The 27713-nt window shown below is 45.3% G+C and overlaps 1 protein-coding gene across 1 annotated transcript; it reads right to left on the bottom strand.

Annotated features, from left to right (window-relative positions):
* Nucleotides 1-3243: 3243 nt before the first annotated feature.
* KCNG3 (potassium voltage-gated channel modifier subfamily G member 3) lies at nucleotides 3244-12741 on the bottom strand. Its single transcript, XM_078647109.1, has 2 exons — nucleotides 11693-12741; nucleotides 3244-4080 (listed from the first exon to the last, which is right to left on the bottom strand). The coding sequence occupies exons 1-2, from the start codon at nucleotides 12355-12357 to the stop codon at nucleotides 3435-3437; spliced, it is 1311 nt and encodes a 436-aa protein (XP_078503235.1). The 5' UTR covers nucleotides 12358-12741; the 3' UTR covers nucleotides 3244-3434.
* Between the last annotated feature and the right edge of the window lie 14972 nt (nucleotides 12742-27713).

Here is a 27713-nt window from a genome sequence, read left to right as displayed (position 1 = left end):
AAGTCATATAGGGGTCAGAGAAATAGAGGACTGGTAAGGCATAAAGTGGGAGGGGGATAAAAAGGGCCAGAGAAACACGACCATCTGCACCCATCTCCTAAAATATAACAATATTACTTCTGCCTACCAACATGACATGTTGTCAGGCGCTGATTAACAAAAAATGTGAGTAGACGAGGACGATGCAGTAATGAGAACTTTGTAATATTAGGCAATTATAAAAGTGATTTCTGTCGGCCTTGCCCTTTACCTCGGTCTGCCTCCCACAGCTTCTACAGCTCACAATGAAACAACAGTTTCCCACGAGAGGGCACCTCAAGCTATGATTTTCTTTTGTCTTCTAGCTGGTGACTCATGTCTCTTACAGACACAAGTGAGGGGGTGCAGTTTATACACACTGTTCCTCACCTTGCTGTTCTGTTTGCTTGTTGCCGTCTATGTCCAATATGTCATGATGGAGCTGCCATCTGCCTTGTGTGTGCTAAAAACTCAGTTAGCGTGAAGGGACACGGGCCAGTATTTTATCACCTACAATTTGGAAAAATGCTGAGAATTATCCGATGCTTATGGATAACATTTTCATTGAATACAGTTTTTTAAATTGCTGTTTGCAATTTTTTTTATCAGTTTATATCAAATTATATCAACTTTACTGCGAGTCGCAGAGATTCTTGATGTGTGTCAGTCATGCTTAAACGACAGAGAAGACTCCACTGGCGTCACATTCATTGCTGGTTGTCTCCAAGACCCTATGTCTCACCTATAAATGAACCACGGAAATAGCACCTAATACCTCAATTTTAACACATATTCTAAATCCCCAGGACACAATGTAGCTCTCAAAGAAGCACCACTTCACAGTTTAGAAACACACTCCCCATTAACATCTACACCAAGACTGACCAAGAGTCCTGCAGACTCAAAATGACTCAAACGAGAGAGAGGTCTCCAAACAAAATGGAAAACACCATCCTGAAGGAACATCCTGGCTCCTAATGTGCTGCTCTGAACTTAAGAACGTAGGGCCAGATGTATCAAAGGGTTTTACCCATTCTGTGTCTACGGTAAAATGTGTTCATACATATGGCCCTTAGTCCATGCTCCTTCCTATTTACTAATCAGTCCATATCCTTGAACTGTCTACAGGACTCCTTGGTATCCTACCTAGCTTCACTCTTTATATGCTATGATGCATAGATACACACAGTATGCACTCCTGTTAGTTTTGTGCCACTCTCTCACATCAGATAGACAGTGCCTAGGGATAGCCCAGTTACCCGGGCCATACTGTGCAAGTCCCTCTTACTTGTTTACATGCTAGGGGAATATCTCATATTTTTCCTTAGCTTGCGGTATCCTGCTTTCAGCTGCATTATATCATCCCACCTGCCGGAATACAGGGGGTTGGGTCGATGACGTACAGTTCGGAGGTTTGTCGCTTCACCTATGATGACCAGGGAGACCACTCCGTCCCTCCACTGTTCTTCGATGTCTGAAGGAGCTCCATTAATGTCTATATTTTCCTATGCAATAGGTAACCATGGCCTCTGCAAGCTTCCACGTCACTCGTATGCAGATGATATTCAAATCTGTTTCACACAGCTGAATGTGAACCATCATTCACTAGCGCATTGAGATCAAACTCACAAGTAACTCAACAGCAGCAGAAAATAATTTTCAGAAAAAACTTCTTGGACTTGGATAAGGTTCCTTTCCCTCTCAAATGAGGCCTACAAGTCTAACTGGCAGCATAACATGAGCCTCACTCCTAAAACACACATTGATTGTTCTGGTCAAGACTGCTTCTACAGGGCACATTTCAAAGAGCATTATCAGAAACTCAGACAAGGGCGGGCACGCTCGTTTTAACAACCGGACACTGGTGCGTAGGGTTGGGGTCAGGTGTGGGAGGAGCGGGTAGGGTTTAGCTATGAAGACTCCAAAGAAATAACATTTGCCTCAATACCACTGATTACTTACTAAGTATATTCTGGAGGTTCAAAGAGGACTCAGTCCGACTATATCTTGAACTAACTGGCTCCTGACACCACACTCACTCTCAGCAACGCCAGCACACATTTAAGGAGGTCCACTTCCTACATTGGATAATTTTGTACTTCTCCGGCTAATCTTGAGGCTATGTTATGAATGCTGTTGTTCTACCAAGAACATTTCCATACCCCCAACATTTCAAAGGCTGGTAGAGCTTTGATTATAGCTGATACTCAGTAACCTCTCATCATCTAAGTCATAGGAATCGCCAAGCAATCCAATGCGGCCTCATTTTAAGGCTTTAGACAGAGCCAGCCTCAAACGAGTCCCTAATGCAACTTTCCTGCGTAATTTTCTCTATCTGCATATTTCTCCATATCACACTTTCTACTTTTGCAAGGCACAAGGCATAAGGTATGGCTGGTGTTTTCTACATGTTTCACTCAGTAACACATTTATTGGTGGCTACAGCCGTGTATCTCTTAAAGACACACACATTGACTACCTTTGGTGTTCAGAGACAATAAGAACATACATGCCATTTAAAAAAAAAATAATGTACCTTGCAGAATTAAGTTTGTAGTGAGATTCTGAACTTTTAGCAGACGTCCAGTGGTTGCCCCAGACCAGAAAGAAGGTTAAGGGGTCGTCCATTATTAAAGAGCAAAACGGTATTGCTTTGAATATTCGCTGGGGGAGACATAAGTAAACCTCTTTTAAAAAGGTTCATATTTCAAACATATCCCACCTGTCCATCTCCAACACAGAAACATCCAAAACCCTTCTGGTTCCGTGTGCCGCTCTAGCCAAGACAGGCCTTAGGTGTGTGTTGTTTTTTGAAAATGTTAATCAATACCAGATGCATTTCGCCATTTTAACATTATCTAAATATATATAGAAAATATGGATAGAACACGATCCATGCATAGGTTTTAGCAAGCCTTGAGAAGTGAAATTGATGAAAAAGCGGTAGAACATAAAAATTAGATGAAATATCACATTGTTATTCTTTTGTCATAATGAAGCAGGCGAATTCGGTGATGTAGACATCTTATTGAGAGGCAACACTTACGTCGGTGAAAGGGAGAAAAACAGATTTACCACAGACGTAGTTTTTAGTGTGCAAATAAACATATATTAAAGATTAAATTAACATGGGCTGTATTTTTGCAAAATGTTGAATTAAATCCCTTTCACATTCACACAGATATAATTTTGTATGCCAAAAAGATCCTTCCTTTGGAACAAAGCTCACGGTTTCTGATTCATTTCTTATTTATTATTATATCGTAGTTGTACAAAAAATGAAAACATGAGATTTCTTCTCGCTACTTCTGAGCAAAGCTTTTTCTACATTCCAAAAAATAAATAAAGACATAGCCAGCCTATAAAAGTTAAATATCAATTTTGAAACATACTGAAGAGGATTCAAAACGCATTAATTAATTTAGAAATTCAGAAGAAAGGCTTCTGCTATACCTGGCAGATTTGTACTTGAGCTCGTGATAGCACTGTACAAAGCTGTGGTAGATAAAAGTGATTGGCAGTGCTAACAGAACTATTCCACTAACCACACACACGCCTCCAAGGATCCTTCCAGACATTGTGATGGGATACATGTCCCCATAACCCACGGTCGTCATGGAGATGATCACCCACCAACAGGCCGCGGGTATGCTGGCATAGTCTTCGTTTTTTATTTCCAGGTCCAATCCGTGCTCCAGAAGCTGGGCCAGGGCGCCAAAAATGGCCATAGCAACGCAAATGAAAACAAGCAACATGACCATCTCCTTGTAGCAACGTTTTAGAGTCAGTCCAAGTGTCTGGAGGCCAATGAAGTGCCGGGCAAGTTTGATCACCCAAAAAATCCTCATCATTCTCAACACCCTCAAAGTCACCCCAGCTCTCTGCAGTTGGGGGTTCTCCCCCGTGCAGACTGTCATGAACACGGAGACATAGTACGGAGAGATGGCCAGCAAGTCAATGATGTTCAGGGGCCTCTTGACAAACTCACACTTGTTTTTGGAGACAATGAACCTCACAATGCATTCTGCAGTGAACCAGCCTATGCAGATAGCTTCAATTATCCTGTTGTGAGAAAGCAAAAAAATGTTTTATTGCAACAATACAAATGATTGGCTGCTGACTTTTGGCAACAAAGATTGCTTGTCTGGACAACAAATATTACATTGGCTTGGAAGTGCAGCTGACCTTCTTCAGGTCTCTGAAAGATCAGTATGACAGGATGGGTAGACCCGAACAACTTGTGATAAACAGTAAAATCATCTTAGAGCATGCTGTCCATTGTCTAAGTGTCCTGTTCTCGTTATTATCATGAACAATATATTTATAAATTAGGGAAGTTATCTTTTTAGTGTTTCCTACTGAGTGTCAAAAATATTTTTCTTGCGACTTCCTTCTCTCTCGTCAAATAAAACACATCCCCGGGGCGATTTTTTACTAAGACACAAAAAGACTAACATTTCCTTGTTTTGTGTCAGACCTGGACACCAGGGTCAATATTTCATTGATAAAAGTATACATACTTGCTGTTTTGTTACTCAAACGGTGAGCCTGAGGTGGGCCTCCAGAGACAGGCTAGTCCTGTGCTAACTGAAGTACATTGGTTTTATGGGACATCTCCTCTAGGGGAAACTCACTACATTAACAACGCAGCATGATGAACGTGAACTTCATCAATAAATGATTAAGATAACATTAAGATAACATTACACTGTACCTCTGCCTGAAACCCGGCAGGCTGAACTTCAGAAGAGTGGTGAAGACCTATCTATTCTACCCTGCACACAGAGCTTGGATCACTGACTTGACGATACTCCTTGGACCTCCCTGCCACCTCCTTCCCATCCTCAATTCTTTAAAGCAGCCATCGGGCAGCACAAGGGCTACACAAAAGAACATATACGAAATAAGACTACATGCACCTCACAAATGCTCTCTAATCAATAAATCCTTGTTCAACTAAACATAGCCTTCACACTGTGCTTGCACCAGCAGCTGTATGACTCAATTAGTAATTCAGCGATATGATCCATGGGCAGGCCAGCTGTCACCGCATTCAATAAGCCAATGAATTTGGTCACAGTTTAACAATGGTTCCACCTAGAATGTATGACACAGCGTTTACACGCTACAGACTTCTGATTAGGGGCGAACGTCACAACTTTCCATTAGTTGGCATTAGGCTTTGTTGGACATAAGGCCCCTCCCTGGCATACGCTGTTTATGTCAAAATGCCTTCTGATAGAAATTAATCTTTGTTCCCAGGTTCCGGGAAAATACACACTTTAATCACAATGATTCCCTGCAGTGTCGTGGGATTTCTGCCTTCTTCACATTTATTTCTTTATCACCCTTCACACTGAGCAACAGCACTGTTACACAGTATCTCTTTGCGATACAAAAATATCTTAAATAATGATGAGGCTAAGTCCTCATCACTGACAGACTTCAATTAAGGGGACAAGCCCCAATCACAGACAGGCATCAACAGGAAAATCAGACTTCCATTATTGATAGGCTTCAAACAAGAGGCAATTCCCCATCACTGATGATATTCAACAAAGAGGCAATCCCCCATCATTGACAGGCTTCAAAGAAGAGTCCAAGCCCCCATCACTGATGGTCTTCAACAAAAAGGCTAAGCCCCCATCACTGATGGTCTTCAACAAAGAGGCCAAGTCCCCATCACTGATGGTCTTCAACAAAGAGGCCAAGCCCCCATCACTGATGGTCTTCAACAAAAAGGCTAAGCCCCCATCACTGATGGTCTTCAACAAAGAGGCCAAGTCCCCATCACTGATGGTCTTCAACAAAGAGGCCAAGCCCCCATCACTGATGGTCTTCAACAAAGAGGCCAAGCCCCCATCACTGATGGTCTTTAACAAAGAGGCCAAGCCACCATCATTGAGGGTCTTTAACAAAGAGGCAAAGCCCCCATCAATGATGGTCTTCAACAAAGAGGCCAAGCCCCCATCACTGATGGTCTTCAACAAAGAGGCCAAGCCCCCATCACTGATGGTCTTCAACAAAGAGGTCAAGCCCCCATCACTGATGGTCTTCAACAAAGAGGTCAAGCCCAAATTACTGATAGGCTTCAACAAAGAGGCAATCCACCATCATAGATAGGCTTCAAAGAAGAGATGAAGCCCTCATAATCAATAGGCTTGAAAGAGGCTAAGTCCCCATCAGTGATAGGCTCCAAGGAAGAGACGAAGCCCTCGTCATCAATAGGCTTAAAAGAGGCCAAGTCCCCATCAGTGATAGGCTCCAAGGAAGAGATGAAGCCCTCGTCATCAATAGCCGTGAAAGAGGCCAAGTCCCCATCATGATACGGTTCACGGAAGAGGCCTCCACATCTGTTAGACTTAAAAGAAGAGGCAAAGTCCCCATCACTGAGAGGCTTCATAGTAGAGACCAAGCCACCATTACCAATGGTCTTCACCCAAGAGGCCAAGCCCCATCATTGACAGCCTTCAACAAAACGACCAAGCCTTCATAGGAGATGGACTTCAAAGAAGAGTACAAGCCCCAATCACAGACAGGCTTCTAAAAGGGAGTCAGACTTTCATCACTGAAAGGCTTCAAGCAAAAGATTATGTCCCCATCACTGATGGTCTTCAACAAAAAGGCTAAGCCCCCATCACTGATGGTCTTCAACAAAGAGGCCAAGTCACAAAGAGGCCAAGCCCCTATCACTGATGGTCTTCAACAAAGAGGCCAAGCCCCCATCACTGATGGTCTTCAACAAAGAGGCCAAGCCCCCATCACTGATGGTCTTCAACAAAGAGGCCAAGCCCCTATCACTGATGGTCTTCAACAAAGAGGCCAAGCCCCCATCACTGATGGTCTTCAACAAAGAGGCCAAGCCCCCATCACTGATGGTCTTCAACAAAGAGGCCAAGTCCCCATCACTGATGGTCTTCAACAAAGAGGCCAAGCCCCTATCACTGATGGTCTTCGACAAAGAGGCCAAGCCCCCATCACTGATGGTCTTCAACAAAGAGGCCAAGCCCCTATCACTGACGGTCTTCGACAAAGAGGCCAAGCCCCCATCACCGATGGTCTTCAACAAAGAGGCCAAGCCCCTATCACTGACGGTCTTTAACAAAGAGGCCAATCCCCCATCACTGATGGTCTTCAACAAAGAGGCCAAGTCCCCATCACTGATGGTCTTCAACAAAGAGGCCAAGCCCCCATCACTGATGGTCTTCAACAAAGAGGCCAAGCCCCTATCACTGATGGTCTTCAACAAAGAGGCCAAGCCCCCATCACTGATGGTCTTCAACAAAGAGGCCAAGTCCCCATCACTGATGGTCTTCAACAAAGAGGCCAAGCCCCCATCACTGATGGTCTTCAACAAAGAGGCCAAGTCCCCATCACTGATGGTCTTCAACAAAGAGGCCAAGTCCCCATCACTGATGGTCTTTAACAAAGAGGCCAAGCCCCCATCACTGATGGTCTTCAACAAAGAGGCCAAGCCCCCATCACTGATGGTCTTTAACAAAGAGGCCAAGCCCCCATCACTGATGGTCTTCAACAAAGAGGCCAAGTCCCCATCACTGATGGTCTTCAACAAAGAGGCCAAGCCCCCATCACTGATGGTCTTCAACAAAGAGGCCAAGCCCCTATCACTGATGGTCTTTAACAAAGAGGCCAAGCCCCCACCACTGATGGTCTTCAACAAAGAGGCCAAGTCCCCATCACTGATGGTCTTCAACAAAGAGGCCAAGCCCCCATCACTGATGGTCTTCAACAAAGAGGCCAAGCCCCTATCACTGATGGTCTTCAACAAAGAGGCCAAGCCCCCATCACTGATGGTCTTCAACAAAGAGGCCAAGCCCCTATCACTGATGGTCTTCAACAAAGAGGCCAAGCCCCCATCACTGATGGTCTTCAACAAAGAGGCCAAGTCCCCATCACTGATGATCTTCAGCAAAGAGGCCAAGTCCCCATCACTGATGGTCTTCAACAAAGAGGCCAGGTCCCCATCACTGATGATCTTCAGCAAAGAGGCCAAGCCCCCTTCACTGATGGTCTTTAACAAAGAGGCCAAGCCCCCATAACTGATGGTCTTCAACAAAGAGGCCAAGTCCCCATCACTGATGGTCTTTAACAAGGAGGCCAAGCCCCATCACTGATGGTCTTCAACAAAGAGGCCAAGTCCCCATCACTGATGGTCTTTAACAAAGAGGCCAAGTCCCCATCACTGATGGTCTTCAACAAAGAGGCCAGGTCCCCATCACTGATGATCTTCAGCAAAGAGGCCAAGTCCCCATCACTGATGGTCTTCAGCAAAGAGGCCAAGTCCCCATCACTGATGGTCTTCAACAAAGAGGCCAGGTCCCCATCACTGATGGTCTTCAACAAAGAGGCCAGGTCCCCATCACTGATGATCTTCAGCAAAGAGGCCAAGCCCCCTTCACTGATGGTCTTCAACAAAGAGGCCAGGTCCCCATCACTGATGGTCTTCAACAAAGAGGCCAGGTCCCCATCACTGATGGTCTTCAGCAAAGAGGCCAAGTCCCCATCACTGATGGTCTTCAACAAAGAGGCCAGGTCCCCATCACTGATGATCTTCAGCAAAGAGGCCAAGCCCCCATCACTGATGGTCTTTAACAAAGAGGCCAAGCCCCCATCACTGATGGTCTTCAACAAAGAGGCCAAGTCCCCATCACTGATGGTCTTCAGCAAAGAGGCCAAGTCCCCATCACTGATGGTCTTTAACAAAGAGGCCAAGCCCCCATCACTGATGGTCTTCAACAAAGAGGCCAAGCCCCCATCACTGATGGTCTTTAACAAAGAGGCCAAGCCCCCATCACTGATGGTCTTCACCAAAGAGGCCAAGTCCCCATCACTGATGGTCTTCAACAAAGAGGCCAAGCCCCCATCACTGATGGTCTTCAACAAAGAGGCCAAGCCCCCATCACTGATGGTCTTCAACAAAGAGGCCAAGTCCCCATCACTGATGATCTTCAGCAAAGAGGCCAAGCCCCTATCACTGATGGTCTTTAACAAAGAGGCCAATCCCCCATCACTGATGGTCTTCAACAAAGAGGCCAAGCCCCCATCACTGATGGTCTTCAACAAAGAGGCCAATCCCCCATCACTGATGGTCTTCAGCAAAGAGGCCAATCCCCCATCACTGATGGTCTTCAACAAAGAGGCCAAGTCCCCATCACTGATGGTCTTCAACAAAGAGGCCAAGTCCCCATCACTGATGGTCTTCAACAAAGAGGCCAAGCCCCCATCACTGATGGTCTTTAACAAAGAGGCCAGGTCCCCATCACTGATGGTCTTCAACAAAGAGGCCAAGTCCCCATCACTGATGGTCTTCAACAAAGAGGCCAAGCCCCCATCACTGATGGTCTTTAACAAAGAGGCCAGGTCCCCATCACTGATGGTCTTCAACAAAGAGGCCAAGTCCCCATCACTGATGGTCTTCAACAAAGAGGCCAGGTCCCCATCACTGATGATCTTCAGCAAAGAGGCCAAGCCCCCATCACTGATGGTCTTTAACAAAGAGGCCAAGCCCCCATCACTGATGGTCTTCAACAAAGAGGCCAAGCCCCCATCACTGATGGTCTTCAACAAAGAGGCCAAGTCCCCATCACTGATGATCTTCAGCAAAGAGGCCAAGTCCCCATCACTGATGGTCTTCAACAAAGAGGCCAAGCCCCCATCACTGATGATCTTCAACAAAGAGGCCACGCCCCATCACTGGAAGGCTTCTACATGCAGTAGTAGTCCTATACACTTCTTCCGTTCCTTGCAGAATGCATGCCATGCATCAACCTACACCGCCTCCTCGGATCAAGGGAAATAACACACACTCCGGCATCACCTGCAGTACTGGGTCTGGTCAACAGGTAGCGCCACCACAGGATATAAGACACAGGCAGCGTGCCAAAATCCCACTGTCACTAAAACTGAGGACATTTGCGAGGGGTTGCACGCTACAGGTTTGAAATTTGTGTTGCGAACAGGGGATTCCTCAGAGCATACGAGAAGCTTTTCAAGATACCCCGTTATTTTATATGACACCGCTGCAAATATGTCTGTGCAACCGGAAGGCAGCATGTGGCGTGGGAAACAGGCAGCTCAGTGTCGAGTATGTATTGCTGGTCGAGGGTCTTCCCTTTTGTGCCCTCGTCACTGGGGCATTCCGCAGAAACCTTGCATTCGAGTTCGCTCTAGCGGCTTAATGTTTAATTCAACTTGTGAACAGGACACAAAACCAACAATACAAGAAACAGGCGACGAGACATTGGGGCTCGCTTCTTCCTACAGGCACGTGCACACATCCCCTCAGAAATCAAGTGGGTGCAATCACTGGGAGTGCGAGTGGGTAGAATCTGAAAACCGGGTCGGGCTGTAGGGACTGTTAGTGTTTCCTGCATTAAGTGTTTTAGGGGTAACATTTTAATCGGGATTGTTTATTTATTTACCTCGATTTTTGCCTACTGAATTTTTAGAGCTCGCATCTGAACAACTGGTATTGTTTAAATAAAAAATGGCAAGTTATAAAAGGGAAACGCGAGTATTAGAGCTCATGTGGCACATAACTATAAATGTGTGTGAAATAATTGTGTTTCACTTATCAATGCTGGATTCTCTCTAACGCACTTCTGCACATGCTGGCTAAACTTATAGATTTTTCAGCCGTTTGAGAAGATGGGGCTGACTTGTGACAGGTGGGAGTCATAGAGGAAGTTACACCACTACTGTGTCGTTTGGAAAGAGGCCAGAAGCCCCAAAAAACGTGTTTTATAGCAGGGAGCCCTCGTGTCTGGTATGATTATAAATGCTAATAAATTAGGCAGCGACAAAATCTCGATTTGCCCAAGACCACACCATGTTTGTCCAGTGCGAAGACCTATGGACTTTCATTAACAAAGTCCACGCATTATCCAATACACCATACTCCCGAATAAAATTGCAAAGACGTAATATGAAGAACTGCGTGACTTCTAAATTCTATTCCCAGCTAACCGGAGGTTTTAATGTATGTTTAAAACTAAACATTGCATGGTCGTGTAGCCAGCACACACATAAGGCTATTTATCCGAGTCAGGTTAGCACGTACTTCCCTGTTCAAGGGGTAAGTTTTTTAAATATGGGAATAATAACTTATTTCTATCCGGTAGTGGAAGTGTAGAGATTTATCGGCTCCCTGCACAGCAGGTGCTGCTACTGCCCAATGTTGTGGCACTCATTTTATAACTATTCAAAGCAAGAAAGGCTGAGCCGACTTTGCTCGGTACCACCCTGCGAGCCTCGGTTCACAGCCAGATTCAGCAACACGATTGTTATGATACTGGAAAGATGGATGGCTGTTTCGATCTGACCTGGATTCGACCCTCTAACCAGTAAATTGCAGGTGTGAATCTGCAGCATAGCCAATATGATTCCACATTCAAGGTTTTTATAAGTGGATTACTTTTACCATAGCCGTTTTAAAGTTCAATTGGCATTTCATTGAGTAATTAACAGTTTGGGGGTCGCGTCCTAGTTTGGGAGTGTGCGTGTGTTGGAAGCCCATCATCCCGTGCCCCGGGGCCAGTGTTCCCTACCTAGCCCTCGAGCGTGCGGGACACACAGACCACGACGACAGACGGACAGAGAAAGAAGTGAGAATGGCTACTCGTACCCCGAGGGCTCCCTGAGACTGTCGCTATACCTGTGCTCCTCCACGCTGCGGTTCTGCGCCGTGTGCCAGTCGGGCAGCGTGCTGGCGCACAGCACCACCATGGACACGATGATGAAGAGGGTGGAGACGGTGGCCAGCACCTGCGCCGCCAGCGACGAGGCGGGCTCCTCGAAGGTGAGCCGCATGCGCTCCAGCCAGCGCCGGCCCTCGGGGCCCGGGGCGTCCTCGGGCAGCAGCAGCCGGGCGGCCGCCTCGTCGGGCGGGCTCTCGTCCGTCAGGTAGGTGTAGGTGTCCGACATGCGCTCGTCCAGGCGCCGCTGGCAGCAGTATTCGAGGTGCGAGCGCTCCAGGCCCCAGTAGATCATCTCGTTGTAGAAGGAGAGCTCGCACATCTGCGGCACGAAGCGCAGCTTGCCGTACTTGACGTAGAGCATGATGAAGCCGAAGGCCTCCGAGTGCCGGTCGAAGAAGTACTCGTTGCGCTCCCGGTCGTAGTCGTCGCACACCTCCAGCACGTCCTGCTCCGAGGCGCAGCCGTGCAGCCGGCTCACCCGGCGCAGGGGGAAGTCCTTGATCACCTCCTGGGACAGGGAGTAGCGCGCGCCCCCCACGTTCAGGATGAAGGGGTCCCTTCCAAAGTTCATCTCGGAGAGTCCCAGCGGCTCCCCGGCTCCCGCCTCCAGCGGGGGAGGCATGCGCCGAGCCGGGGGCACCTCACCGGCCTCGGCCGCCGCTCACCTCGCGGCTCTCCCGCTCGCCGTCCTCCCGGGGAAGGCACCGGAGGCGCCCCATGACGCTTCTCGAAGGTAATAAGCGGTTCTTGGAAACTTTAATCTGGTGTCTCGGATGCTGCCAGGGTCTGCTGCCAAGCTGAGAAAAGCTGACTAAATGCACACCTGTACAAAAGGGTAACTTAAAACACACCCACAAAGTTTGCTTCAATCCGAAAACAGCAAATATGTGGCCAGTATTAAAGTTTTGAAGGTGTCCTTTCCTGCAAAGACCGAAACGAGGCAAAATGCGCTCATAAATCCACCCGAGCGCCCGCAGCCTGCGCTCTCCACGGCAGCGCGGTGTCTGCTGAAGTTTCCTCGCTCAGCACAGACGAGAGAGGGAGGCGAGGGAAGGAAGGCGGGGCGCGGCTCCGGCTGCCAGTCTCCGCCGTTCCAACCTAAGAGGAACGTTTCAAAGTGGAAAAAAAAATAATAAATGGTTTTCCGAATCAATTTGCCTCCCACCGTGGAAGTGCGAGCACCCGGCATACATCTTGTTGGATGTGCCTGGGTTGGTGCGCAGGTAAACACGGGGGCAGCTGGCACCCACCTGCATCGCTTCTAGTCAGAGAGTGTGTCCTATAGCAAGATGCACGGGGCCGGTCCCCTCCATGCTGTGAACTTTAATACCAGAGCGACGGCAGCGCGCTGGGCAGTGTGACTACATGTTATCACCATTATATAGCGCCTTTCTTCCTTTTACATGGACGCAGAGTATGGGAAACGTCACATATCTCACTCGTGTGTTATACTTAATAAAAATAAAACGCCATAGAATATAGGGAGAATCCCTTGAACAAGATAAACAAGGAAATTATTTTATTTAATTACATTTGCGCTTAATTTGCATTTTTACTTACAATGTTTACAAAGCGAGTGCGCAAGCGGTCACGGCCCTAGTGCATCGTACTTTTATTAGTTATTTTTTTATTCTCCAGCAAACAGGAGTGTTTTAGCAAGACATAACATAACACTTAGGCATAACACATTTAGGGCCCAATTACAAGCATCCTGGTGACAGTGGTACGGTGACACTGCACCCAAAATTACCCATTACCCATAACGGCCGTATGATCGGGCCCCGCACACGTCTCGGACCCGAAATGAGGAACAAGGTGCGGGAAACACTCAGTAATACCACACCTTCGCCCACATGATGATGTCAGTTACCTGGCCCTTTTCCTTGCGTAGCTACACCTCCTTCTAATCTAGCAAGTGGATATGTACCCGGAAACCCGTGTCATTTCTTGAAAATGGGTCGAAGCCGCAGGGGAGGGGTTTGACTGGTTGGGGACCAAGAATAGTCAATGGACGAATGGGCAGATTTCTGACCGCCTGTCTTACCTGCGGCTGCGCTGCATGGTAGGCTCAGGGGTGCCTGTGAATTTGGTCCACTGGATGCCGATGTGGAAGAAGATGGTACAAAAGGGGGTGGTGATGGACAGAGCATCTGAACCAATCAAACACTCACTGCTGAGACGTGAGTCCCTTGCTCACTTTGCCACTGGATTCAAGCAAGCCGGGCTGAAGACGGCTGAAATGCCAGAAACCGGTCCTCGGAAGCTTGTTTCCGGTCCAGGGAAGGCATGGCTTGGCAGTTCGGGCTGGACTGTTCCCATGAGGCACAGGGTCAGACTGATTTGCATATGGCCATGTCTGAACTGGGGTGGCAGAGTGGGCTAAAGAACAGTGATGGATTAAACCCAGATCTCTTGACTTGGTGTGAGTGTTTGATTGGTTCAGATGCTCCGTCCATCACCACCCCCTTTTGTACCGCAATGTGGAAGAAGAGCCACGTGTCACCAGGGGGCTTTACCATGGAAGGCAGATTGATATACTCTGCTTTCAGTGCTCAGAGCAGTTTAGTTTGGATTTGGAAGGGGCAGGTTAAGCTGAAGCTGCCCCAGCCTCCCCTTGTAATCTGAGTCTTGGGTCGCACCCAGCTGTCTTCTTAGATCATCCCTATTAAAGAGCCTGCACTTACCTGACTCATGAAGATGTACATTCTTTGATGCTTCTATACATTTCCTGGTGGTGAAAATCAAATTCATCTGGCTGATATGCCTAAAGTTAGCTGGTGTTTGAGCTGATCACTGCACGTGCCATACTTTTTAGTATTTCCAGAAGTTCTCCAGCTCGTGGGGGCAGCGGGACAAATGGCAGTAACGTTGCAGAAAAGGACACTAGCGCCCAAGAGGCTCTCCCTTGTGGCCCTTCACAGTGCTCGAGGATTCCACAACAAAGTAACCGTGGGTTTTGTGGCCAGAGCCCAGAGAGGTGCACCGCGGGAGCAGGACAGTTAGACTTGGGCCATCAAGTACCTACAGCTTATTTCAACTGCACTGGGGCAGTTCACGTGTTTCACACCTGATGGAATATGAGGTAGGGACAATGTTGACGATTTGTTAAACTGGTTTTTTTTTTGTAGCCTGAACAACGTACTTGAGTAAAATTGTACAATCATCGTGCAAGGCACCCTAAAACAACACACATTAGAAAATTCTTAAATATATGTAGAGGTGCAATAAAGCAGGTTCCAGGACTTTGTCAAGAAGTTTGGGTTGGTGATTCACCACACAGGGTACAGCAGCCCATAGAGGCTGTCATTTTATGTGCAGGGCATGCCAAGTAATAATGCATCAATCTACCAGAAACATTGTTTTCTACTAATGTCTGCGGTCTGGCATACTCTCTAAGCAGGGTGTTAACTAAATACCATCAGGGCTGTGAGAGAGATTTAAATAAGCATTTATCATACCAGGTGAAATATTACAACAGTCGTTAAATGCCACCAATGCCCACCTAAATTAGAATCAAATCATCATCTAACTGATGAGTAGAGCTTAGTCCAGGCGTAAGCAAAACTTCCAGTGTAAGTGAAACAGAAATGTGTTAAACCTTAGGGTAATGCTCACATCATGCAAAAACAACGAAAGAGAATTCGAGGTGTTACTATTTGTTTTGACTTTTATTTTTTAGAGGTCCCTCTGCGCAGGTGGCAGTGAGTATGCAGGATCTTGGTCCCTGCTGTAGGTAAGGTTGCTGAGGGTGGAGTGCAATCTGTGTGCACTTTCCTCTTGGCCCATCAGGTGGCAATGCTATTTTATAGCCTTTGTCAGGGTCGGATTACTAACAGTTATCTCCCAGCACGGTGAGTCGGCAGTGACTGGCTGCCAGTGTGCCTGGGTTGAGTGTCTGATTAGGTACACAGATGTGGAATTATGATAAGTAAATTAATATGGAAACAACCTTTACAACAAGGTTTTTACCACATTGTGCCATTACCACTTCTGTTTTTACCACGCATGTTTTTACCACATGTATGTCTTTACAACACATTTGAGCTAAGCTGGAAGGTGTAGGGGTCTCTCCCCACAAATACATTCTTTTTATATATATAAACAATGCATGGTAATAGCACGTGTTGTAAAAGCATGCAAGTTGTAAAAAAATACGGGGTAAAAAATGTGTTGTTAAGTCATGCAATGTTTTTCCCTGCGTTGTTCCTGCCCTGCACTTACCTGATATACTTACTTGTATATACTTACTTCAACGATGTTTTGCCATTTGATAGTCTGAAGTCAATAGTTTTGCAGGACAGCCAGCATGATAATGTTGCAGAACATTGATAAAACCATCAGTAATAGGGCCATTCAGAATGGCCGTCAAGTCAAGTATGTAAACACATCTCTGAGTTTGGGTTGTGACCGAAGGGGAGTAGCAAAGAGGGCAAGGACTGTAAGTGTGTTGGTCAGATCACTTCGGAGTTCTGATGCAGAGGAGGAAGAGTGTGGCTAGTGTTCACTTTGGCTGTAAAATTGAAGTTGCGAAGTAGCAGTACTTAGGGATAGGGGGCATAGTCAGGGGAAGAGAGTAGCAGTGAAAGGAGAGACAGGGTATGACTGGTTTGCTGGTGGGTTTGTTAGGCTCAAAATGAGTGAAAGTTCAGTAGCTGTGTTGTGAAAAGAGACCTCATGTTTGCATTTTTGGCTTTGGTGTTTTTGTATTTAGTTTTGGACAAGTAGTAAAGTTCCTCCAGTGCTTATGTGTTATTGGAGTTCAGGAGCAGCGTTTTAAAATAATAATAATAATAATTTCAAATATTTTATTGAATTTCCAGAAAAAAAGGTAAACACTCCAAAAAGATGCATAACATAGCATGGCGTATATACATGAAGCAAACAATTCAAGGAAAAAGAACCGAAAATGAGATTTTAACACCATTATATCGCTACTAAACTAACCTCTATAACTCGTTAGTGAAATAAAGAGGAAGAAAGGAGAAGGAAAGAAAAGAAAGAAAGAAGAGAGGCAAGAGAAAAAGAAAAACACAGAAAAGACGGCTATTAACATTTCATGTATTTTAGACACAAGAGTTAACAGATTATGGATATGAGTACCATATACATGGAAGAGTCGCAATTGGACCCAGAGAACAAAAATACAATAATAAATGTACATATAATATCATACAAATTAATAATAATAAAATAATGGTACAGAAACTCACGGAGATTTATGATAATTGAAGTATGTGTCTAAAGTTTTCCACAACGATCTGGATGAAGCCTTCCAAGGGGAATTTTGCAGGAGCAGCGTTTTTAAGTTGTAAAGTCCAAGGTTGGATTTCCTCTCACATCAGGTTCTACCCAGTGCTCTCAGAGGTCGATTATAGGCCAAGGGAGGCATGCAGAGATGGGGGAATGTCACAGGAAACTTTGAACATGAGGATTAATGCTCCCATTGTTAAAGCTTGTCTGTTAAAAACAAAACTAGGACAGATTTGAAAAGAAATTTGAATTTCCAGTCTGCTTACTACAAAGAAAGGAATATTGTCGTCCAAGTCAGAAGCACATATTCTGAGGAACCCTAGGCTTAAAAAGAAATTGTATAGCATGGCAAACACACTGTTCCGCCCTTGACAAGGATCGATTGTTTTTGGCTTTTTTTGTGCTTTTAAAATTTGTGACGAAGCAGTAGGTATTTCGACTACAAAAGTAGGTATCAATATGAAGACTGCTTTTATCTCAACACTGCCACCCTCATTGGGCTCAGGTTAAACTGAATGCATTTTTTTACCTTCCTTTCAGGGTCCTGCAGCCTGGCATAGGATATGAACATACAGTCTTGGTAAGGGTGTGTGCTCGGCCTATCTGTCTTCGAACATCACAACAACACACATGTGCAGGAAGGGGAGACTGTTGATTTATGATGCAAGCTCCAGGGAGTCTGGGTAGTACCGTCTTTAGAGTTTGCTTGCTTCCTAAGCAGATCCTATGGGGAGGATACATTAGTTTGCTAATCAGAGTTGCTTGGCTTGTTTACAGTTGTGGTTTTCACATGCACATCACCACGATTATTTTAAAAGCGTTAACATTAATTAAAAGATGGGAATGTTATGCACTCCATTGAAGTCAATGGAATGGCTCAGGGCCCATAATGTCTATTATTGCCCTCGGCAGCAGCGTATCATATTTAATTATTCACATGTAGTCTAAATACAATCCGTGCAATATTTACCACGCCATTTTGGACAGCTCAGAATAGTGCATTTGGATAGCAAGCGTTTACTTTATAGACCTTTTTTGATGCCTTCATTTGTGTTTTTTTGCACAAGCTTCATGTCAGATTTTGCTTCAATGGAAGTAGTTCAAACCACCTTTTGATATGCAAACCCTGTAAAAGACGCAGCATTTTGGACTTTTACATGCTTGGAATCGGAATGAAAAGGAATGCAAACATGAAGAAATAGATTTTTGAAGACATTTGTAAAAGGAAGCCATTATGAAAACAAATAATGTTGCATGTCATTGACAGTTAAGAAAATATGATTAAAGTACATCGAAAACAAACCAAATACCCTAAGACTTACCCTTCACAATACTCTATGTTAAACTTTAAACACAGCCAATAATAATGCTAACCATAAACTGAATCCAAACCCTAACTTTTGTCAAAAGCAAAATCACAACCATAAACACAGCTAGCCTTTACGCTTGTCATTAGTTCAGACCCTAACCACAGCCCAATTCTAAACATAACCATATCCCTAACCCAAACCTGAATCCTAGACCAAAATGTTATAATTCTTTCCTTTCAAACAAGACTAAACCATAATCCTATCGCTAACACCAACGACATCCCTTCCATGCTGAATATTTTTTTTTATTCCAATGTGTAATGGACGTTTTTCTTACTCACCTAAACTTTGATTTTCGTAATTTTATTTTGTTTGTAATAATTTTTTTCTTCATGCTATTTTCTTTTTTTCACACAGGGACATAATTGTACTGTAGAATCGGACAGTGCTTGCAAATACTACAATACCTAACATGCACTTGGAAAGGATTATCCTCCCACTGTGTGAAACGCTGCCTAGTGCTAGCACCAATCATCCAAAGTGATGTCTTAATTTTAGTCAGTGTTATTTTAGTGCATCTTGCAATGTTAGTGTATTACCGTTCAGTGCTACTTGATCAGCTGTCATATGTGCTGCAGCAACAAATGACAGATGGAATGCTGAATAAATGTAACATTCACCCTCAGTCAAGCGATTTGTATTAAAATCCATCGTTCTTTTGCTCACTACGCCACCCCAGTTTGGACCCAGCATATGCAAATCAGTCTTTACCCTGCTCCCCATGGGAACAGTTCACCCCGAACTGCCAAGCCAGGTCTCCTGTGGACTGAAAACAAGCAAGCTGGGACCGGTTTCAGTGTATCACCCCCTCATCAGCCAGGGTAGCTTGAATTCAGTGGCACCGCGAGCAAGGGACCCACTTCTGGGCATGTCCTTCCCACTTGGAGCAAAAAGTGCTGCAGCAACAAATGATGGACGGAATGCTGAAGAAATCAAACATTAACCCCCAGTCAAGAGATCAGGGTTAAATCCATCGTCCTTTTGCTCACTACGCCACCCCAGTTTGGAGACAGCATATACAAATCAGTCTTGACCCTGCTCCTCATGTGAGCAGTCCAGCCCGAACTGCCAAGCCGGGTTCTCCCTGGACCGGAAACAAGCATCCTGGGACTGGTTTCAGGGTATCACCCCTCATTAGCCAGGCTAGCTTGAATCCAGTGCCACAGCAAGCAAGGGACCCACATCTGAGCATACCCATCCCACTTGGGGTAAAATGTGCTGCAGCAACAATTGATGGACGGAATGCTGAAGAAATCAAACATTCACCCCCAGTCAAGAGATCTGGCTTAAATCCATTGTTATTTTGCTCACTATGCCACCTCATTTTGGACCCAACCATATTCAAATCAGTCTTGACCCTGCTCCTCATGAGAACAGTGCAGCCCAAACTGCCAAGCTGGGTTCTCCCTAGACTGTAAACAAGCATCCTAGGACCAGTATCGGGGATCACACCCTCATCAGCCAGGCAAACTCGAATCCAGTGGCACAGCAAGCAAGGGACACACATCTGACATATCCATCCCACCTAGGGCGAAAAAGTGCTGTAGAAGAAATGATGGACGGAATGTTGAATAAATCAAACATTCACCTCCAGTCCCGAGCTCTGGATTAAATCCATTGCTATTTTGCTCACTATGCCACCTCATTTTGGACCCAACCAAATGCAAAATCTAGCCTGGCTGATGAGGGGTGATACCCCAAAAACCAGTCCTGGGATGCTTGTTTCCGGTTCGGGGAGGGCCTGGTCTGGCAGTTCGGGCTGGACTGTTTCCATGGGAAGCAGGGTCAAGACTGATTTGCATATGTCTGCGTTCAAAGTGTAATGGCATGGAAAGCAAAAAACGATGGATTTAGGCTCAGATCTTTGTACTGGGGGTGAATGTTTGGCATTGTTTAGCTTTCCATCCATCAATTGTTCTTTCAGCTGCCATATGTTTATTAACAACAGACTGTATACTACTCTACATCTTTTTTCAAAGTTTGTTTTGACTTTTAAACATTTTGGCTCTCATTACGATGTCGGGCGGAGGCAACTGACCTCTAGTCGGCGGTCCTGACCGCTTTATTAGGATGTGCAGTCGCACACTCCTATTTCTCTATGGGATCTTGTACTCTGACCGTAAACTGCGGTAGCACAAGCTCCCATAGAGAAATGGGTCAGGTGCCTGCCTCGCAACCGGAGGACGCGGTGAAAGGGGGCCCTGCCCAGGTCCCCAAAGTCGCATTCTGATAGGCTTTTCATGTCTGAAAGCCCAGCCTGAAAAGCCTGTCGGAAACCAACATCATAATTCCTGAAGCGTAAATGCCGTACCTAGAGGATTATGAGTGGCCTCCAACTGGCCAAAGGGTACTTTGAGCCAATCAGAAACCAGTTGATCCAACCAGCCAGTTACAAATCCGAAAGCCTTCATCATAAGAAGGCTGACGGATATGAAACCAACGATGTAAGTCAGAAAGCCTCCGACCCTTTCCTACTTCCTGTGGTTGGAGGCTTTCCCACTTACATCGTTATCAGGCCTTTAGACTATTATTTTGCTACAGTGAGTTTGATGCCGTTACCTTTCTTTTTTTAAATTTCACACTTGAGTTTCTCTGTTAACCACCATCTTTCTGACCCTAAATGTATTTACCTAAGTTGTTTTCTACTGCACATTTGTGTTGTGCTGAATGTTTCTTGAAATGCACCCCATCTTCATTTTCGGCGTGCCGTAGCTATGTTCTCTTACACTTCGATGTCTCTAATTTGATAACTTGTTTTCCAAGCTATTCCTACAGGTGGAGTGCATTTTGAAATGGTATTATTTCAGACAAGCGTCAGATGAACCATATTTATTTCTTAAATGGAAATTGAATTGTGCAGTGTCCTTTGGAGATTTTATAAACACAATCTGCATATGATGCATTTCTCTATTTTCCTTTGGTAATGTTCTGTACATGGATGGTGACCACACGTCTCTCAAAATCACAGTTTACAAAAAACTCCACAAAACTGTATATACTCAAATACTTATTGTAATAGTATAAATAACAGTATAATTTAGGGTTAAACTTAAACACTGTACAGTGTACCACTGGGCGTGTCAAATACCATCATGAAAAAAGCTTATATGGTGCGTCCACTACGATCCAATCCACTATGGTTTCATATTTTCTCTTATGAGAATCCGAGTTTCCTAATTAGTTTTCTTTTGAAAAAACAAAAATGATTACCATGGGTCTGTCCAATCAATGCACAGACTTAGATTTTTTTCAAATTTGAGGCTTGGATTTCAGATGAAGAGATTAACAATATTTCCTGTATCATTGCTTACACTCTTGGCTTTTTAACTACAATTTGGACCTGCACAAGTGGTTGGCTCTGTGTTATTGCTGTGCACTTCTTGTGGCTGGGTATTTTTTAAAGGATGCTGTCCACCACAAGAAGGCAATTGAGGTAGAATTATGAACATCTTTATTCATTTTGACTGCCGCACAGAACAGTCATTGGCAAAGCCAGTAGGTATAGCCTTTTATATCTGCAACTGTTTCTGCATTGACTGCTGAGTTTTAGGGGCCCATTAGGATGTCGGGCGGATTGCCCCCGCCAGGCTGGCGGTAACCACCACCGGCCTGGCGGGGGCAATCCGCCCGACATCCTCTCCTGAATTCCCCCGCCATATTAGTATGGCGGGGGGGACGGCGGGGGTCGAAAAGACCGTCCGCCGCTTTTCCGCCCCGGTCGCCTTGCGGCCGGGTCGGAAAAGGATTATTATGGTGGCGGTGTCTAATAGACACCGCCAGGCCATATTATGATGGGCCCAATCTGATGCCTTTCCGTGGCGGCATCGAAGGCATGCGGTCTTCACTCTGGCGGCCCCCTGCGGGCCCCCAGAGTGAAGGAGGGGTGGGGGGTGCACGCGGAGGGGTACCTGTGGTACCCCCCAGCATTTGCATACATGAAGCAGCAGGCACCGCACGGTGCCTGCAGCTTCGTGTATGCAAATGCATGCATACATTTTTAACATTGTGGCGGGCGGTGCAGTGAGCACCGACCGCCACAATGTTAAAAATGAGGGATGTGCCCACCACTGTGGCGGGGCATCCTAATGCACACATCGGGACCCCCGCCCTTAAGGCGGGCGGTCCCTCTTTCCAATGGGATGGCGGGCGGACAAAGTCCGCCCGTCATCCTGATGGGGGCCTTAGTGTGTGAATGGGTGAATGTGACACTGAGTTAATGTGTAAGGAAGCCCCATTCAAACTCATATCGTGAGTCGAAATGCCAACAGCCTATTACTTGGTCACTCATTAACTGTTGCAGGGATTTTGCTCAGAACTGTGCACAGAGACCCAGGACCTCAGTGAATTGTGGTGGACCAAAAAACTCACCTCAGTACCTAGAACCCCTAACCGACTAGCATCAGTGTCACATTAGCTTTTCGTCCAATAGCAAAGGAACCAATGATTAGACAACCCAGAACATGTGACTTAGGATACTCTCAGGAATGGTGGGAATCAAGAACATTCTTTCGTTTGTTATTCTCATGCCAGTCCACAACAGGAGTAAATAGAGACACGGAAAATTTTAAAATGTTTATTTTAACGACGTGCTCTAAGATACAGCATTTTTGCTAACATAAGCAGGCATATGATTAAAAATAATACACTCAGCATTGTTACAATTACATAAAACACAAAGGGAGAAATCATATTATAATTATAGTGGAAACAGGTCCTATAGTGCTGAGTATGCCACCCTCCCTTGCTAGGAACTATGTTTTATGAAATATAGAAGGTCTCTTAGGCTTGAATAGGGGACCCCATACCTCCAAGATCAGCAGAAGTGAATCACATCAGGATCTGCAAAATTTCTTTCTCTCTGGAGAACGGATTTTCTCCAAGTGCATCAAATCATGCCTACAGTGCAATATTAAAGCCAGCAGAATTTCAGCTAGATGCAGCTGCGAGTATGTTGTGTCTAAAACGTGAGCCGATCAGCCCGAACAACAGCTAACATTGTTATGATAATCTTGGAGGCCTTAGCACTCACTGTGCATACTAAGGTCGCGATGTAAGTCTAGGGATGTTGAAAACAAGCCATTCTCATGTTAAGACATTTACAAAGCCTAAATTACAACAACAGTTATATGCAGTGTTGTGTGCAAAAGCAGCAAAAGGATAAAATGGTGTTTAAACTTCTAATAAGCTTATGCCAACATAGCAATGTGCGCACACAAGGCCCTGCCTTCACTACATAACTGTGGACAGGATACCGTAACGTTTAAGCATCTGAGCTGATAATATATTTGTCTATGTGGCCATTGTACAGTGAATATGATTTTTGGTGCCTGTCGTTTTGCTGCTGGGTTTGGCAAATTCCTGGATGATGGAGAAGAGTTCTTTGGAGATGTGGGCATTGGTGAGGATTCTGAATTGGATTTGATGAGTTTGTGGTGTGCTGTGGTGGGTGTTCTGTAGGTTATGCGTGTTTCTGGGGTTTTGTTGTTCCTCCAAGTCTTTTCGAGTCATCGGCCGCTCGGTTGGATCCCTGGAGTGCAGGGGTGAATCTGCTTGTGCTCTGCGATGATGTCAGCGATGGTGTCTGTGAAGGTAGCGCGGGGTACAGGCAGCCTGTTGATGAGGGTTCCACGGAGAGTTGTTTGGGTAGGTCTGGATCTAGAAGTGGAGATGTTCCATGGGGGTCGTAGCGTCGTCCGGATCAGTGGCTGTCATGCGGAGGGTGGTCTTTTCTCAGGATCTTGTATGTGTTTCGAATGGCGATGCGATGTCAGGCACAGAGTTGGTGTTGGTCCAGGTTTCTGTGAGGAAGGCAATGTTGGGCGTGTGGGTGTTGAGGAGGTCCCAGATTTCTGTAGCGTGCCTGTGTAGGGAGCGCATATTGAGGAGGATGCAGTTCAGTGGTTTGTGTGTGATGACATCCGGTAGGCTGGGTGCTGCTGCTGGGGTCTGAATGTGGGTGAAGGTGCAGTGGCGGTGTCAGCAGGAGATCAGGCCTTGGGTGTTACTCTGCGTCGAAAGCTAGCAGTTGTTGCTGCGTCCTGGGTTGAGAGCGTGGGGGTGTTGGAGTCGTAACAGAGGCGGGTCGGAGGAACAGAATTCCTGTTGATGGTCGCAGATGAGCTTGCCTTTGGCACGCCAGCGGCACGGCCATGCAGCAGCCGCCATTAAGTAGGGGGATGGTAGGTGCAAGAAGGACATGCTGGAGGTGCCATGGGGGCAGCAGGGGCAGGAGGGCATGAAAAAGGAGAGGGATAAAAGGGCTAATGAGGAAAATAGGGCAGAAGAGAAAAAGAAGGCACAGAAGAGCCAAAAAGAGGCGGAATAGCAGAAGATCAGAGTGCCCTCACACTGGACTAACAGGGATGAAGCACAGGCAGGAGACTGCAGGTGGCTGAGGGCCTCAAACCTGCGTCTCAAAACAGAGAGCACAGGCTCTCAGCGCAGCAGTTACTGGTGGAGGTGCGGGGGGGGGAGCTGACCAGTGGTCTGTTTAGGGACATAAGCACTGTAGATACTACACAAAACATGGACTTTTACTCCTCTGGTATGATGTGAAGGAAAACATCCACTTACACTTCCAGCTTTGTTGGTAGTATTCCCAATAAATAGCAGCCAAACATATCCGTAACAACCCACAATTGCAGATAATACTGGTGGCACAAATACTGCGAGAGACACTGCTTCTCTAATCAATGTAAAAATGAAAGAAGGACACTTGTTTTTACACAATAAATGTAGCGTGTATATTGAATACACCACTTGAGGTCATCATAATACATAACAGACATAAAAACAAAGAAACCACTAAACTATGGGCCTCATAACGAGTTTGGCGGTGTGGGAGTGGGACGATACACCACCGCCAGCTCCTGAACTGCCAAACCCAAACACTGCCCGCCCACCAGAGTACAATACAAATCGTTGTCTGGTCGGCGGATGGGCAGTGTGGCGGTCCTACGGTTGTGCAGTAAAAAGGCTCAATGAGCCTTTAATACTGCCTCGCTGTGGTGCCCGTCACAGCACATTGCAGCATGGCATGGCAGCTGATCCAGTAGCACTGAATGGCACTACACTAGCATTGCAAGAAGCACTAAAATAACACTGACTATAATTAAGACATCACTTTGGATGATTGGTGCTAGCACTTGGCAGCATTTAAAACAGTGGGAAGATAATCCTTTCCAAGTGCATGTTACTAAGGGGGTGCTTGCATTCAGTGGGGCAGCTGCATGCACCTACCTGCTTGGGAAAAAGGGGACCCTGTGGGGACCCCTTTGTTTCCCCACCACCAGCTTTTTCATGGTGGCTGGCAGTCGGGGAAACTCAAATTATGCATGGTGGTGCTGCAGCACTGCCAGCGTATTCTACGCCCCTGACCACCACGCCGCCACCAGGGAACGCGGTTCCCTGGCGGTTGCAGCGGTCAAATGGTGGGCTGACCGCCAAACTTATAATACGGTGGTCGGACCGCTGGTGCAGCAGTGGCTGGACCACCATCGCCACTCTCCCGGAAGTCTGGTGGTCCATGGACCTCCAGACTCCTAATAAGGCCTTTAGTTTGTAGCATGCACAAACTATGATAATGTTGATTAGATTTCTCCTACTGTATTATAGGAAGTATGTGCCTGCACTACTGTACTATTTAGTGGGGGCTACGAAGACCCCAACAGCTACTGTTTCGCTATCATAATATTCAAACATAGTAGAAGGGCACAAACGGAAAGCAATATTTGTAGACCATTTATTTAATTTCTTTTTTTACAATTTTTTATAGCAGCAGACTTTGCTCAAATGCACTAGAGTGCTTTACAAGAGAGCAGGGGGATAGTAGTATATTTGACATATACAAATATTGAGACCAAAATATTGGTACTTAAATTATCGTAAATCCTATAGTTATAATTAAAAGGACCAAAATAAAGCATCCAAAATATCTTACTAAATAAAAAATGTCTAAATTTAAAAAATTTCGAAACTCAAAATATAGATAATAACAATATAGACATTTTAAATTAGCATTTAAATAACCAACACATCAAAAACCCAAATCTAGACTTAAAAAACAATATATTTTTAAAACATTACATATGTTTAATTATAAATAAATGTAAACTTCCGAAACGTACATTTTAATAAAAATTGTAACAGTAAAATTCAAATAAATTAGTAATGTAATTATATAAAATATATACATAAAATATACATAAATTAAAAAATATATTATATAGAAAAAACAAAACTTAACATGTTAAAAATATCTATATGTGTAAAAAAAAAAATTTTTTATTTAAATATTAAATATAAAAAGAATGCATTTAAAACATACAACAATCATAAAAATCAAATATTCTCTTTAACAAATTAACATATATTTAGGTGGGAGATATCATTGTCTGTTGGGGAATATTCATCAAAATAAAAAAAGATCTATACATACACACACGCACACACACACTACATTACCTACTGGCGGTCGCCAGTAGGTATATATAGTTAGGATTTTTTCTCTATGGGATTTTTGAAAATTCTATGTCAAATAACTTTGGCGTTTGTGGACGGAATTGGCTGACATTTTCAGGAAAATGGCACATTTTGTTTCTGAGCAGCCCCTGAAAATTGGGGGGGGGTTCGTCCAGGGGGGGTCGAGAAAAAAGGGGGGTCCCAAAACGTGTTTTTAACATTGAGTTTTCCATAGGGCGGTTGGCCTCACTTTTAGCCCGAACGGCTGAATGGATTTGCACGAAACTTGGCAAAATTGTAGGGACTGGTAGCCCGATGTGCCTTTTGTAGGTCTCAATATATGTGCTACAGTGGATTTTGAGAAATTAACGTTTAAAAAAAGATATATATCTGTAACAGCGGACCGGGCAGCGCTCCAGTACGCGTACTTTTCGCGCAACGGAGCTTTGTGAAGCGAAGCTGATTGGTTCTCCGGCGTCTGTAAACATTCCAAACAGTCCGTAGCGGCCGCCATCTTGTCTCTCGGTAGGATCGAGAGACAAGAGGAGGCCAAAGCGAAGGGGCAAATGACCATAAGGGGGCATAGTAGATCCTCGCTGACCCCCTAGGTTTGATGTGGAGGTTTTAAAAGGGCCCCGCGGGGCAAAAAAAAAAAATAATAATAATAATCGAACGCCTGAATGGATTTGCACGAAACTTGGTAAAATATTAGGGACTGGTAGCCCGATGTGCCTTTGCTAGGTCTCAATATATGTGCTCCAGTGGATTTTGAGAAATTAACGTTCAAAAAAAGATATATATCTGTAACAGCGCTCCGCTTCGCGTAACGGAGGCTGATTGGTCATTCTGTCACTGGGCTATAGTTGGGCTACATCTGGCTGATATTTGGGCTACATTT

The sequence above is a fragment of the Lissotriton helveticus genome, chromosome 6 (assembly GCF_964261635.1).
Source record: "Lissotriton helveticus chromosome 6, aLisHel1.1, whole genome shotgun sequence".
Classification (NCBI taxonomy): Eukaryota; Metazoa; Chordata; class Amphibia; order Caudata; family Salamandridae; genus Lissotriton; species Lissotriton helveticus.
This window is presented reverse-complemented; position numbering and strand designations above follow the sequence as displayed.